The sequence below is a fragment of the Atta colombica genome, unplaced genomic scaffold (assembly GCF_001594045.1).
Source record: "Atta colombica isolate Treedump-2 unplaced genomic scaffold, Acol1.0 scaffold133, whole genome shotgun sequence".
Classification (NCBI taxonomy): Eukaryota; Metazoa; Arthropoda; class Insecta; order Hymenoptera; family Formicidae; genus Atta; species Atta colombica.
In genome coordinates, this window is record NW_017259221.1 from 91067 (window position 1) to 106264 (window position 15198).

The 15198-nt window shown below is 32.4% G+C and overlaps 3 protein-coding genes across 4 annotated transcripts in view; 1 reads left to right on the plus strand and 2 right to left on the minus strand.

The window, feature by feature from the left end:
• Positions 1-2673: 2673 nt before the first annotated feature.
• Positions 2674-6827, minus strand: LOC108684319 (F-box-like/WD repeat-containing protein TBL1XR1). Its single transcript, XM_018188580.1, has 6 exons — positions 6379-6827; positions 5180-5467; positions 3980-4329; positions 3392-3736; positions 2941-3309; positions 2674-2852 (listed from the first exon to the last, which is right to left on the minus strand). Exons 1-6 carry the CDS (start codon positions 6446-6448, stop codon positions 2721-2723), a joined length of 1554 nt encoding a protein of 517 aa, XP_018044069.1. The 5' UTR covers positions 6449-6827; the 3' UTR covers positions 2674-2720.
• Positions 6828-7553: 726 nt separating this feature from the next.
• LOC108684320 (presenilin-1) lies at positions 7554-12214 on the plus strand. The gene is made up of 7 exons (XM_018188581.1): positions 7554-7953; positions 8658-8905; positions 9846-10055; positions 10604-10824; positions 10895-11167; positions 11583-11821; positions 11896-12214. The coding sequence occupies exons 1-7, from the start codon at positions 7819-7821 to the stop codon at positions 12049-12051; spliced, it is 1482 nt and encodes a 493-aa protein (XP_018044070.1). The 5' UTR covers positions 7554-7818; the 3' UTR covers positions 12052-12214.
• A 1615-nt stretch (positions 12215-13829) lies between these two features.
• Positions 13830-15198, minus strand: part of LOC108684332 (kinesin-like protein Klp98A) — an 18328-nt gene continuing 16959 nt past the window's right edge. For both annotated transcript variants that reach the window (XM_018188597.1, XM_018188596.1), the window contains one exon: positions 13830-15088. In XM_018188597.1, the coding sequence (XP_018044086.1) occupies positions 14843-15088 (246 nt within the window). In that variant the 3' untranslated portion in view covers positions 13830-14842. The remainder of the gene's footprint in view (positions 15089-15198) is intronic.

A 15198-nucleotide genomic window follows, 5' to 3' on the forward strand; every position in this document is an offset into this window, starting at 1 on the left:
TCGAGAAATATTTTGCACAGTATTCACTTCCCTTTTTGATTCTTCGTTAATTTTAGTGTTTATTTATTTTAGTTAGGTAATAAATCAATGTAACAATCCTATGTCACGGAAGCTGGCAGAAATGGGAATCGAAATTGTACATCATTCGGAGATGCGATTGATTCAGTGCATGACAGATTCGACTGGCGCGCATAACGTTCCAAAGAAACGTACAAAGATCTGAGCTTTACGTAAAGCTTTATTTCCGTCTTCTTCCGCATTCAATTCTCTTCGGAGACGAAGAAAGGCGTAACGAAGCAGTATTATATATTGTGATCTCATTTAAGATATATCTTTTGCTTTTCGCAGAGAATACCCGACACCTGATCCTGAAGCGCGTGTATTTTAATTCTCGCGTCTCCACTGCGCTTTTATCGATATTCCTAGAGGATGATGTAACGAATACACGAGTCGGTTGCACTTACAATTTCACTCTCGCCAACTATAAATGTACAAATATTTTGTTGTATTGATAGTTATCGCTTCTCGCGCACCGGCGTCGATCGTCGGATGAGAGACATTCATATGTGTGTACCTGCAGTCTACAATTCTGAGGGAAATCTATTTTCTGTATAGTATGCACTAAAGAGACTAATCCACAAATGTAAGGAAATCGAAAAAACTTGTAAAATGGTTCGGAGATCAGATATACTGTTAATATTGTATAAGAAAGATTATTATAATACACGATAAGATTTTCATTGATAAAAGTACAAGATTGTATCCCAAATATTTAGGTATATATAGTTTTACATCACTTTGTTTTTGTTTTATTCTTAATATTAATGTTGATTATTGAGATAATTGTTTCGTATCAACTCGCAGTTATGTATTTATTCTTGTGCCATTATAGAAGTACAAAAACAGCGATTATCAATTGTCTGAAAATAAAATGTCTAATAGAACGCATAAGATTGAAAGTTTCGCGGAAAATGCGATAAATAAACGTGTATGCATTATTAAAATAATTATTTAATATCCATTTAACCACAAGAATATTTTCACTTATAATTGCCTTAAAGCGTTTATTATTAAATGTAGTTTGAGAAAATATAGGAAATCGGAGAACTTATTCAATATTTCTATACATATGTAAGTATTTTAATATATTTACTCATTTTCAAGAACGGATTACATAAAACTCACAATCATTAACAGTAAAAAGTATTTTGAGGAAAGTACATAACATCATGAGATCACATATACATTTCAGAATCCTTTTTATTGTCAAAGACTTTAAGTTTTATTATATTTCATTAAAAAATAAAAAATAGAATAAAGATTATGCGTTTCTCGGGTTTCCTCTGTGTCTAGATCCATTCTTGGAATGCCAACGTTTCGTGAACCTTGCAGTCACTTCATCAGGGCGAGAAACTGACTTTTAGAAACGTTGGCATTCCAAGAATAGATCTGGACACGGAGGAAACCCGAGAAACGCATAATCTTTATATAGAAAGCACCGTGGAAGCCTCAAGAACATTATCGAAAAATAAAAATATAAAATATATAAAATAAATATATTAAAATACGTATATGTGTAAGCATAGATTTTGTGTAGTCATAGAGATTTAATTATTTATCTAAAAAAATGTATAATATATAATCAAAATAAATAAATCAAAAATATATAAAACAAAATATAATTTTCCGGCATATGGATCGCTTGCTATTATTTCATAATCAAATTTAAGGTAGTAGAAACTGACAATATTCAATTATTATAATTAATAATATAACAAATCTCATTTAAAGTCAACAATAAACATATTTTCTTATATTTTTACGCATTATAAATATGTTATAATGAATGATAAATAAATACCAATATCATTTTTTTAATCATAATCACGGTCTTTCTTTAAAAAAAGTTCATTTTTTTTATTCATTGTTAATGTTTACATATTATTTAATACTATCACAGTTACAATTCTAATTGTGTGTGATTACAATTGTATAGATAGTACAGTCCCAATCACTTTTAATGAAGATAGTAATCCATTTCTTTATAAATATAATTTGTCAAATATCCTGTACAGTATTCGTCACGATCAAAAATACTGTTAATATACAGTTTTCTTTCATGCATTTCTTTTGTAATATATCTTTTGAAATATTTGTGGGAAGTATATAAAAAATATTTTTCGAACTGAAAGTTTTCAATCATTTTAATAAATGTAACCTATAATTTTTTAAGAATTTTTGTGCTTGTAAAATTTATGTATAAGTAATATATAGGTATAAGTAACATAAATGTATTTAAGAGAAAATTAGAGCAACATAAATGTTTATGAGGAATGATTAAAAATCGAATATTTTAAAAAATATTGTTTATAGAACTTTGTTTAAATCTGAATTAAGACCTAAATTACCAATATTGTTACAATAAAATTATTAATGTCTTATTAAAAATTTAAAGAACATAAATAATATTACAGAAAATATGAAATACATATTTTGAAGATATATAGCAAAATTTTGCAAATAATTCCATTATTTATCTTTGTATATGTATTGTCATGTATGAAAATTCCTCTGTCCCAAATTATGCTTTCAATTACCTTATTACAAGAAAATGAAAAGTTGAACAATATACCTTGTTCAACTTTGTACGTTCAACTTAATTAAGGCAGAGTTATAATAAAATTGTATCAGGAATAAAACTTTCTAGGATGTAATTAAAATTATAATTTACGAAGATCGAGAACAAATACACTGCCATCAGATGCAGATGCACCAACTTTGTCACCGCGACTGTTCCAGCAGACTTCAAAAATACCGCCTGTACCTTTGTAACTGTGCACCAACTGTCCGCTCTGCTCGAATTAAGAGAAAATAATCAATTTAATTTCAACCAGTATTATTTTATAGAAATAAAAAAAAATTATAAACTACGATACTTACTTGCGTAGACCATATATGAACGCATTTATCGAAACTACCGCTAGCAAGAAACTTTCCATCTGGACTGAATGCTACACTATAGACGGGCTCAGTATGTTTGGTAAGCGTGTGTATGCAAACACCCCTTTCCACATCCCATAATCTAACAGTGGAGTCAAATGATGCGCTCGCCAACGTCAGATTCATATTCGGATTGTGTGTTCCTGGACCAGTTGGTGACCATTTAATCGTATAGATTTCTTTACTATGTGCTTGCAGATCATGTACCCAAGTATCCTGTTTCATAGACCAAATCTTCAGACTCATATCGTCTGAACAACTGGCCAATAAATTTCCTTGCGGATCCCATTTAATTGCATTAACTTCGTTCTGCAAAATACACAAGATGAAAAAAAATAAAAGAAAATGTTTAATTAAATCATGATGATTTTCTTGCATCACATGTACGCACTGTATGTCCCTGAAAGCTCTTAATGGGCTTATCGACGTTAAGTTTGCACACATGTATGCACTGATCTGTAGAACAGCTTGCGAATGATGTGTTTGTTTGCCAATCGACATCTAAAGCAGGTGCACAATGAAAACTAAACTGTTGTGTACATTGTCCGCTTTCGGCATCCCAAATAATCGTCGTCTTATCGACACCAGCACTCAGAATATAATTGCCGCGTTTGTTCCATTTTAGTGCGAAAATCGGACCTTTGTGTTGACCTAAAGTAGATGCCAGACGACCATCTGTTGTCCAGATTCGTGCATATCCATCATAACTTCCCGTTGCAAGTAATGTGCCATCACACTGTAAAAATTTGAAATGTTTGCATCAACGTCTTCAAAAATAAATAAAAAGGTCATAAAACGATATTGCTTTGATTCAAATTTTGATTGTGTTCATACAGCGTGCATATCAAAATCAAAATATAACATTTTAAAAATGTCTTAAAAATGTTTTTTTTTATTTTACGTGTCTAGGTATTTCTTAAAATTTGGGCCAAAGCTATCCCAATTGGATCACAATTATTTTACAATATCCAGTTTGTACCTTCCAATCCAATGATGTAACGTCTTTATTACTGGGTACTTCAGTACCACCTTTCTGGATACAGTGACGTAGAACCAACTGATTGGGAGCTTGTGAATTGTCCGACATATCCCAAATGCGAGCGGTACTATCACCCGAACCAGAAGCTAATAAGTCAGTTGTTGGGTTCCAGGCACAAATAAATACTTCCGATTCATGACCACGTAATTTAGTAGCTTTACTAGCAGGGATTTCGACGGTACTAGCATTGGAGCCTGCATTTGCACCTGTTGTTGGTTCATCCACCTCCATCTCCGTTCCCCGATCCCCACCTCGATCACTATTATTTACACCTTCATTGGATGTAACAACTGAGAAAAGAATACGTTTATTTGATTAATTTATAAAGATTTCTTATAATAGTTTTGAAATAATAAAACAAATTCTTCTTCCCAATAATTCTAAAAATAGAAATAATAAAAAAAACATCTATTGTTAAATCATGAGTTAAGTTGACTTATATAATATTTATTATCGTTTGACAGTAATACTTTATATATATTTCTACTTATTATTTAATTAATTCGTTTAAATTGTTTGCCACTAGTTGACAGTCAGATTGACATGATGAGTTATATGTTGTCTCTTCTGGCTGCATCCAATGATAGCAATATGTTCCTTCATAGAAGAATCATATTTTTATCATAATGTCTAACAGAAGTGACAAGCTGTAGCTCGCAAAATGACTGAAATCTATGGCCGTCTTATTTTAATCTACCTGAATTTTAAGGAGGTCTGAAAATTATTTTCTTCTTCAGACCAGGGTGTATCAGGCTCCCAATAATACTTATTATTTTCTATGTAATCTTAATTGCTAGTGTAATTTTAACTGTATCAGATTAGAGATTGAAATTGGATTTGAATTTAACCAATCGGAAGAAAGAGAACCAATATCAAGTTTAATAATAATTTTGCTGATTGATTAAATTTTAATTCAATCTCAATCTCCTATCTAATACAAATAGTCCCATTTTCATAATATACATTTACCTAAAAATTAAAGAATATCAAGAAAGTCAATGAAATTCATTTATGAATTTCTTGGCAACCTTTGAACTTTAGGTAACTTTATATGTTGTGAAAATAAGTTATACATGTAAAAAATTCAAAAACACAAGTCTTTTTTGACCGTTATGTAAATATTTGTACCATGTAAATTACCTTCTTCGCCGTTGGTATCTTGACCTTCAGTTTTCACCTGCTGTTTCTGTTGATTGATTTGATTCTGCCGTGTCGCAACAATATCTGGCATAACAGCGTCTATGAGCGACAAAGATTCCACCATTCTGTGTTCGGTACCATCTTCGCCAATCATAATCTCTGCTTCTGTGTATTGTAATCCCTTCTGAATTATGGACAAGAGTGCTGCTGGTGGTACAAGGGCTCCATTGATATTACTCTGTGATATGTGGGACTCAATTCCAAATGTATATGCAGAATGTTGAAAACCTGTAGAAAATAAAGATGCACAAATAAGATCAGCAAGTTGCTCAGGTGAATTTAGGTAAACTTAGACTGCATTTTAAATCCAGAATGATAAGTCAAATTGATAAACAATTTTTATGGCAACAAATTGATAACAAGTCATGTTGATAAATAAATTTCAGGAATCATTTGATTAGGTGACTCAATTTTATACTTAAATCATCAGCCTTGTCACAAGAATCAAATAATAATGTCTATTTATATCAATATAAAGAAACTTTACTTTAATTCAACTTACTTTTCATCTTTTCTAATTCTAAAAAATTAGAAAAGGATAGAGTTAAATTGATATGAAATCTACACAGTACATTTTATCTAAGATATTTTCGAAATATTCTTAGGACATTTATTGAGCCTATAATGTGCTTTTATTTTCTGTTTCCGCTTTTTGCTATTTTTTACAGGTCTATTTTCTACGGCTAAATTAATATACTTTTAGAACTTAAAGTTTAATTTTATGTCGAGATAAAAGTTAACAACTTTCGGAAGAAATAAGAAAATGCAATAATCGATAAAACGGTTGCAAAGGAAGGAAAAAGCAAGAAACAGGAAACAACACATTGTAGAATAAGCTTTATAAGATATAGGAAGATGCGTTCCGTTTCACGCATGAAGCGCACGATATAAAAATATGAAAGGATAAAATACATCATGTACACCATATGTAAAACCAAATGCACTCATTAACATCCTTTGGAGATTTGTGCTGTTTGAGAAATTATTTATTAATTAGTTATCTACATTGATAAAAACGGGCATCAATCATGTGAAATTGCGTCAAGATCACAAAATTGCCGGGTTCCTTTGGCGCGTGATGTAGTGGACGCAGAACGGCGTTGATCGCGCTGCGAGATTATAAAGCGGCGAAATCATACCGGATTCTTGCAGGTATCGGTAGACCAAGAAATTGACTTCATCACTGGAGAAGCTCATCGTGTTTGACATTCACGGTATTAGCACAGCATATTCACGATGTGGAGTTCGATTGTGAAGCCGTTCCTAGAGTCGATCGCGGCCAGCCGTGTGTACAACCCGAGTCTGCCTATGTCCTGGCAATAAAGTTTCACTTCGCCTTCGCCACTGCTCGCCACTGTTTTATCGCGTCGTAACTAAATCAACAATCGAATCCGATTGAGGTTCGCGAAAGGAAGATAGGAACTGGCGATGGACAATGAACTCAGAACTACGGAACAGATGTACCGGCGATGCCGATAGTGCCAAAACGGCGGCAAACCACGGCCAACCGGGCCAACTAATGAATGGTTCACAGAATTCACAGTATTTAGCCCCTATAACTCCCGCGAGGCGGCGAGATCTTCAAGTATATTTTCACGAGCTGTAAAGGTATATTTTCACGAGCCGCTCGAACAGGCTGTTTCAGCGATAAGAGAGGTCACGCGAACAATTGACTTTTGGAAAGTTTGACTCGTTTTATGAAAATGTTTTGTTGTTCAACCAATCATGTTAAGGATAAGGTGATACACAGGGACACCCGAGTGATATTTCCGAACGCAGCCTTGTATCATCGATGCATTCAAGCCAGATAAAGTGGCTAACTTTTATTAAATATGATTGGTTGGCTCTGTAAGTAACAACCAATCATATTTATTTGCTTGGCGAACAGCCCACGAGCAAGCTAGTCGCTTTTTTTTAAAACTGCGTTCCGTTTTACGCATGATGCATCATTTACCCTTGTTTAACATTTGGTGAATAACAAGAATAAATAATGCATCATGCGTGAAACGCAGCCTAACTGATGGAATTAAAAAAAAAATTATATTAATATTATTGTTATAATAATAAATTGCTATAATAATATTAATATTATTAATATACCGATAATTGAACGAAAATTTATTAAACAAAAAGAAATGTTAAACTATTTGCAAACTGTGCAAAATTAATGAAGAGCCGAGAATAACTCGAGAAAGTGAGAGCTGATGTAAATTAAAAATTAATTTGTTATAACTTGCTTGTATCTTAAATGAGCAGAAAGTGCAACAAAGTGCAGATTCTCAGAACAGTTTTTATTTTTTAAAGATGGCAGTCACACAGTGAATCAGGAGAAAGAGAGAGAGAGAGAGAAAGGTTGCAAATGGTTGTCAACAAATAGCAAGATTTGTACTCGTAGAACGGGCGATTTAGGATGATTAAAGAAACGAGAGGATTGAATCGAATTTAAGCTACGTTTCTTCTCTTCTTACATAACTACGACGCGAGGGAACTGCCGAAAGTGCCGAGAGTATCAGAAGCAGCACGGGGCAAGAACTGTCGAGAAACAAGCCTTCCTCTATCTGAAACACAGACTTTGATGAATGTCTGAGAGTGACTACGATTCAGCAAACGAGTACACAAGCCTGATGGACGGTCACGTCGCGGAATCTCGCCCGGACGACCTGATCCTGGACAACGAGCGTCGGAAGGGTCGCTCCAGAAGTGCCAATGAAGAAGTAGTTTTTTAAAGAAAATTCTCAGTCTTTTATTTACTCAAAGAATTTTAATAATTTCGACTTTCTTAGCAGAAAAATTTAAGAAACTTTCGTTAAAGATGTCAGAAAGATCTTTAATGTTTTATTTAACCCTTCTATGGCAAAGTTTTTTTTTTCAAGTTATTCAAGATACACAGAAAAGTAGAGTTGGATCAGACTCTCTCTCATGCTGTTTATATATTTTTCATCTAATCAATGTAATAAGATGAGTAAAAAGGAGTAAATAATAAAAGTTTTTGAACAAAAGATACAGATGATACATTTTATATACATAAATAACACAGTGAATCATGTCCTTGTTTGCTAATGTTAAACAAAGCTGTTTTTCTTTTAGGAGACAGTTTACACAAGTGTCTTTTTATTTTTATATGTTATTCATTGAATATTAAGAAGGAGAGAACAACTTCTGTGTCTCTTATTTTTATTTTTCTATTGAAAACAGCTAAAGATAAAATCATCACTATGTTATACTGTGTCTCTTATTGGAAAGCATCAGATGTCATGAAATTTTTTTTTCTGTTGTATGGACATTATAAATAAATCAGAAATTACATTTGACTCATTTTACTAAAAGAAGATTAATCCAAGATTTTTTATATTTTTAATTTTTTTTGTTGGCAAAAGGATTTAAGATATTATCATTAAATGTTTTTCCTCTGTTACAGATAGAAAATGGAGTTCCTGAGGTACACATCGAAACGCCAGGTTCAGCTGTCGCCCGATCAAATAGACGAGGCACATCCGGTAGCAATAATCAAAATAGACGGAGGCACTACAGAGATGAGGAAGAAGAAGAACTGAAATATGGAGCAGCACATGTGATCAAACTCTTTGTCCCTGTTTCGCTGTGTATGCTGGTTGTGGTAGCCACTATTAGCTCAGTCCATTTCTATACAACCAAAGGAATGTACTTGTGAGTTTCATCTTCACAATAATGGCTTATATGTTCTGTTGTTCTTTGTGACTGAACTAGCGTACACTTGTTGTACTTAAGGAGATTTTTACATTAGAGAGCTGATTTCAAAAATGTTTTTTGATAATTTTTTTAATGAATAAAAATTTAGGTATACTTAAAAAATAATACAGATTTAGAAAGTGCATGTACATGTAAAAATATATTTTTTTTTAATGTTTGTTTTTTACAAAGCAAAAAATGAAGCATTTTCTTAATAAATAGATTTGTAATTCTTCTCTGAACTAGGATAATTAATATCACGTGCATATTTGCCAATGGTGATAATTTGAAAAAATTATTCGAATTTTGCTCATTTTATTTCTCTTTGACCTTCCAAAAAATAATTAAAAAATCAACATAGACTATTAATTCTAGTTCAGGTGATAATGTGTGACAATTAATCACGGTTGCACCACCCAGCTAGCCAACTAGTTGCGTTTCATTCTAAGAAACAGTGATTGACCACTTCACATGAAAAAATTGCTGATATTAAATTAACGAAAAACATAACGAAAAATATACGTCTTATACGTTTTATGCTCATCGCTCACCTAATTACATGGATATATCTGTATGTACTGAGAATGGCTAAAAGTTAACCGAAACATGTATATGAATTAAATATATAAGATACAATTTAATAATTTGAAATTTATCACTCACATAATACAGCGCTAATTTCCAAATTTATTATAATTATATTTTTTATAAGCTTTCAGAAAGCAAAAAAAATCGATTTTTTTTATTCTCTAACGTGAAAATCTCCTTAAAAAGAAATAGTTATATATTTAAAGTTTAATAAAACAAGAAAGTTTTAATGTAATCCAATGCAACGATAAAAAAAGGTCTTACGTTATCATGCTGTATACTGATTTATCATAACAAAACAATTTTTCAGAGTATACACTCCGTTTCATGAGGACAGCTCCGACACGAGTACCAAAGTTTGGCAGGCGTTTGCCAATTCGCTGATTCTCATGAGCGTCATTGTAGTTATGACTGTGATACTTATCATCCTTTACAAATACAGATTTTATAAAGTCATACATGGCTGGTTGATCATAAGCTCTCTATTGTTACTTTCAATGTTTTCCGCTCTATATTGCGAGTAAGTGTAAAGATATAAGTATAAATTTAAAACACTCCTATCAAATTTTGCCAATTTTAAGAATTAGAAAAAGTAAATTATAAATACATACTTTTTCTAATTTTAAGATTCAGAAAAAGATAAACAGAGTAAATTAAATCAAGACTAAAGTTAACTCTAGCTATACATTTTCTTTCTTTATTCTTTCTTTCTATCTTTAATATACATTCGGATCTTTGAGGCTCCATTCATATTTGTTACCGTAACTTCCGTAAAAATGGACATATTTCAATTAATTTTTTTTTAATTGATGGAGAATTGATTAAGAAACAAATCCATAATATGTAAAAATCGATAGAATTAAGGAGATATACAGATTAAAAAATTTTCGAGATATACAGATTTAAAAAAAAAGAAAAGTTTAAAAGCATGAAAAAAATCTCGATTTAGCAAATTGCTCTGGGGTTTCTGAGACCCCTAGTGTGTATAGTTGATTAATTTACTTTGGTGGAAATTGGCTTCTGTCTTTAACATCTAAAAGAAGATTTATGATGTGTTTGTACTTACAGACAAATGTTGAAAGCTTACAACATTCCAATGGATTTATTCACGCTAGGTATAGGCTTATGGAATTTTGGTGTAGTCGGAATGATTTGCATTCACTGGCAAGGGCCATTACAACTTCAACAGGCGTATCTGATCTTTATTTCTGCCTTGATGGCACTCGTTTTCATTAAATATTTACCTGAATGGACAGCATGGGTTGTCCTCGGTGTTATAAGTATTTGGGGTAAGGCATTTTCAAGATGGAAACTTATCACACATACAAGGATGATCTTATATTCTTATTTGCATTATAGATTTGATTGCGGTTTTAATGCCGAAGGGTCCACTAAGGATACTTGTCGAAACCGCGCAGGAAAGAAACGAATCTATTTTCCCTGCTCTAATATATTCTTCTACCATCTTATACTCATTTACTGTGACTTACACTGGATATGTACAAGCAGCTACAATGGCGTCTGGAGATACCGCAGCATCTCCTACGCATGGTCAAGCGGACAATCAAAATAATCCAGTATCAGGCGATACAGAAGAAGGAGGTTTCTCTCCCGAATGGGTTGAAACGCACGGTACAAATTAAATATTAATGAAATTTTTAGTAGAAAGAATTATGTTAATTATTAATTTAACTATTTAATGTAATCAAATTTTATGGATTGCGGAAAACATTGAAAATAACAATAGAGAGCTTATAATCAGTCAGCCATGTATGATTAATGTAATCAAAAGCTCTATGGATTAATAAATTATATAATTTAATTTTTTTAAAACATCGAAATTCAAGGTTCCTATTCTGTAATTCTTTTCTTAACGATAACGTTGATGTCATTATATTGTTGCGCAAGTTTTATATATAATAAAAAAACTACGCAACAACAATGTAATGACATGTAGTCGACATTATCGTTAAAAGTTATAAAATAGAAATTTAAATATTAACAAATAGGTCTTAAATGAAAAACTGAATTAATCTTGATTATATAGATGAACGTAGCACGAGGCGTGTTCAAGAGGTGCGCGAGAATTCATCCGCGATGAGAGAAAGCGCGAGACAGCAGGATAATCGTCCGCGAGAGTCGCAACGACAAGCTGCGGTCGCCGAGGAGGAACGTGGAGTTAAACTAGGTCTCGGGGATTTTATATTTTACAGTGTCCTCGTTGGAAAGGCGTCCACTTATGGAGACTGGAATACCACGTTGGCTTGTTTCGTTGCTATTCTTATTGTATGTATTTTAAAATTGCTTATTGCAATGGATATCGATAAAATTTTTTTAATCGATTGTTTTTTTTTACATAGGGCCTCTGTTTAACACTGCTATTGCTGGCTATATTCAAGAAACCGTTACCCGCGTTGCCAATTTCTACCACGTTCGGTTTGACGTTTTATTTTGCCACGAGAGCAATTGTCGCGCCGTTTGCTGATAGTTTAGCGAGCGAGCAAGTGTTCATTTAAATTAAGGTATGACAAGCTATCCTATTAATTTAGTATAATTTATTTAAATCGAATGTCAAGAGAACGATGACCGTTTACTTATCCATTTAGTATCTGCCGCATTATCTTTAATCTTTATAGGACGATAAAATCATATAGATGTTAAAGCAGTGTCATATTTTGAGGCAACAAATACGATGAAATAATAAATTATAACAAATTTCATTTAAGAATAGACTGTAAGGTTTGAAAATAGACGTCCTGTAAAGATTAATGTTCGTATTACTTATTTGTTCATATTATATTACTTTCTCGAGCTGATCTTTTTTTTAAATATAACTTGTTTTTTGTAAATTTTTACTAGACATTTAAACAAATCAAGACGAAAAGTACCTACACTTTTAAATGTTTATCAGAGAATCATGTATCAAGTGTATGAGCGTATGTATGTGTGTCTTAAAATGCTCAGAGAAAAGGGAAATACTAATTTAAATTTTTAATATAGATATGCATAGAAAATGATAGAGGATGTAATTACTTTAGTATTTTTCTATGCGAAGCGAATTCACAAGAACGCCTCGTTATGGAAGCGGTTTACATTTCATCGCGGTAATATGTGATAATCAAGCGGGAAAATGCGCTGCATTATAACAATTTATTGTACTCCATTGTTACACTTATGGAACATATAGGTCTCGTAGGTTCATATATAAAAAAAGCGGATAACGACTGGATGATCGCGGTGAATTGTATGAAATACGCGAGGTAATGTCCGTTCGAATAAGTAATAACTGCCTCGTTATACACTCATCTCGATTTGTTCGCAGTACGCACTGAACGGTGCCGTTACTCTAGAGCATCGAGTTCGCTATCACTAATTATTAATTATTAGCCAGGATGAATCTGTGGGGTTTTCTCGAGTCCAGGTTACACACAGCCATGGAATAAATACCTTTTTTTTTATCACTACGGAAAAGCATATTTATCGTACTTGTAGCGCTTAGTGTTTTTTTTATATAGATTTTATTTTAACATACTAAATATAATAATTTTCTTGAAGCTGAAAGTGTTATTTTTTTCACATCTTTGAACATCTGATAAGAATACAAGACGAAATATCCTGGTTATATAACGAACAAGCTTTTTGTCTCAAGATTTTTTGCATGCCAATATAAGATGCATTTCAATAAATTTTAATACTTCAATCATACAACCCGATCGATCTGATCAATTGTCATCCATAGCAATGCAGTGACATCTTCCAAATCAATAATATTATTGATCAACTTTGGTTTAGTATTAATATTCAAATAAACGCTAACATCTGCATAACAACTCCAACTTTAACAGTGTTCTGTTAATTCCTTGCATTATATACATTTATGCTCACATGCACGCATACGTACACACAAACAGGCAGACAGACAGTGCGTCTATTAATAAACACTTTACCACTATTTCAGATACTTAAAGGCCACAGTTTGAAAAAAAATTCATAGAAATATCTGAAGATACTCTCTTATAGTCTCAATTACAATCTTGTAATTAATCAATTTCTTTAATTTTTTTATTTTCTGAGTGCAGTAAAATTCTATTAAAAATTTTGAATTCTTCCTCCTGTCCCAAAAAATAAAAAAATGAGTGACTCGAAAAATCAATGAATAAAATAAAAAAAGTACTTCAGCAAATTTTTATTTTGTTCATATTTTAAGTTTGGAAGATATAAGAAAATATTGTTTCTTTTTAATCTTTACATTTCTATATACATATTTATATGAATTTCTTTTCTTATTTGGATCTCTAGAATACGTACCTGAAGTAGTGATAAAAATTTTATTAACAGCCAGCGATAGATCCCGAAAGCGGAAGAACTTTAACAAAGATATGATATTTTTTTTCGCTTGTAATGCATTGCTACGTTCACAAGCCGATAATTATTATTATGCTAATGGGAATTGGAGTCTTAATTCGCTAATCGATTCGCGCATACAAAATGCTTTTCGACACACAAAATAAATACTCTTCAGCTATCGAATAAACTATGCGAAGTTATGGTCACCGTTGATGAATTCGTTCTTTCGCTGCACCGTAATTTACAATAATGTACGTTTGTGCTAGTGAAACGTAATTGGAATGATAATATTAATTACATGATTTGACTATATCGAAGGAAAGTACACTTCGTGAATTCTACCGGGAAATTCTATTGGAAAGACATTAGGAAAATATCTGTAAAAGAGAAAATAAATCGCTATGAATCGCGATATATTTCGTCTCGCTAGCTGCTCTTTCCTCTCTCATAAAGAATATATCACGTTCCTTTTCACATTATTGTCTCTGTGCGAATTTTCCGGCGAGCACGAGACAGTATCAGTGAAGAACGCTTATTTTCTACAAACCAGTCTTACGATCGCTAAGCTTCTGGAAGCATACATATTTTTTGTAACGACTAAAGTAGGATGAGTCACTTAACATTTGCAACTCGTTTACTAAATGTAATACTCTTATTGAAAGTATCAATGAGTTACGGAACATTTTAGCCTTTCATTTTCATATGATTCTTCGTAGAATTGATATGTAAGGATATCAAGGAATGTAAGTATTGTGTACGATAAATGTTACGAGACTCATTCTATAAACGTCGTTGCTACTCAATTCACCCAATATCTTTTTTGCTATAGCTACTGCATTTTTTATAAATAGAAAAGAAAATGACAAAAATACAATAAATAATAAACATTTGTCATATTTCACTTACTTATTCAATTCTCTCATTCATTCTTCGAAAAGATGAGGGTTGCTCGATAGTATTTTAGCTAGTTCCGTACTTGCCGCTCTCGAACATACCGCGCCTGAAAAACGAGCTAAACTCCAATAAAGATTGTTTGTTTATGTTACTAAGATTGCCGTTGTATTTGTATAGGGACTCGCAGTGCGGCAGTTCCGAACAAACTTGAATTAATCGGCGAAGATATTCTTCGAGGCGTTTCCGACGTTGCCTCGCTACGACTTCGTACTTTGGAAAGACTTGGCGTGGGGGGAATCGTATCGCAGCGACCTGTGATCAAAGAGTCTCCGTAAAATCGATTGTGTTGCGAATGCGTGCTTACATTTATGAAAATGATCTGAATCGTGTGTATATATATATATACAAATAATATATATATA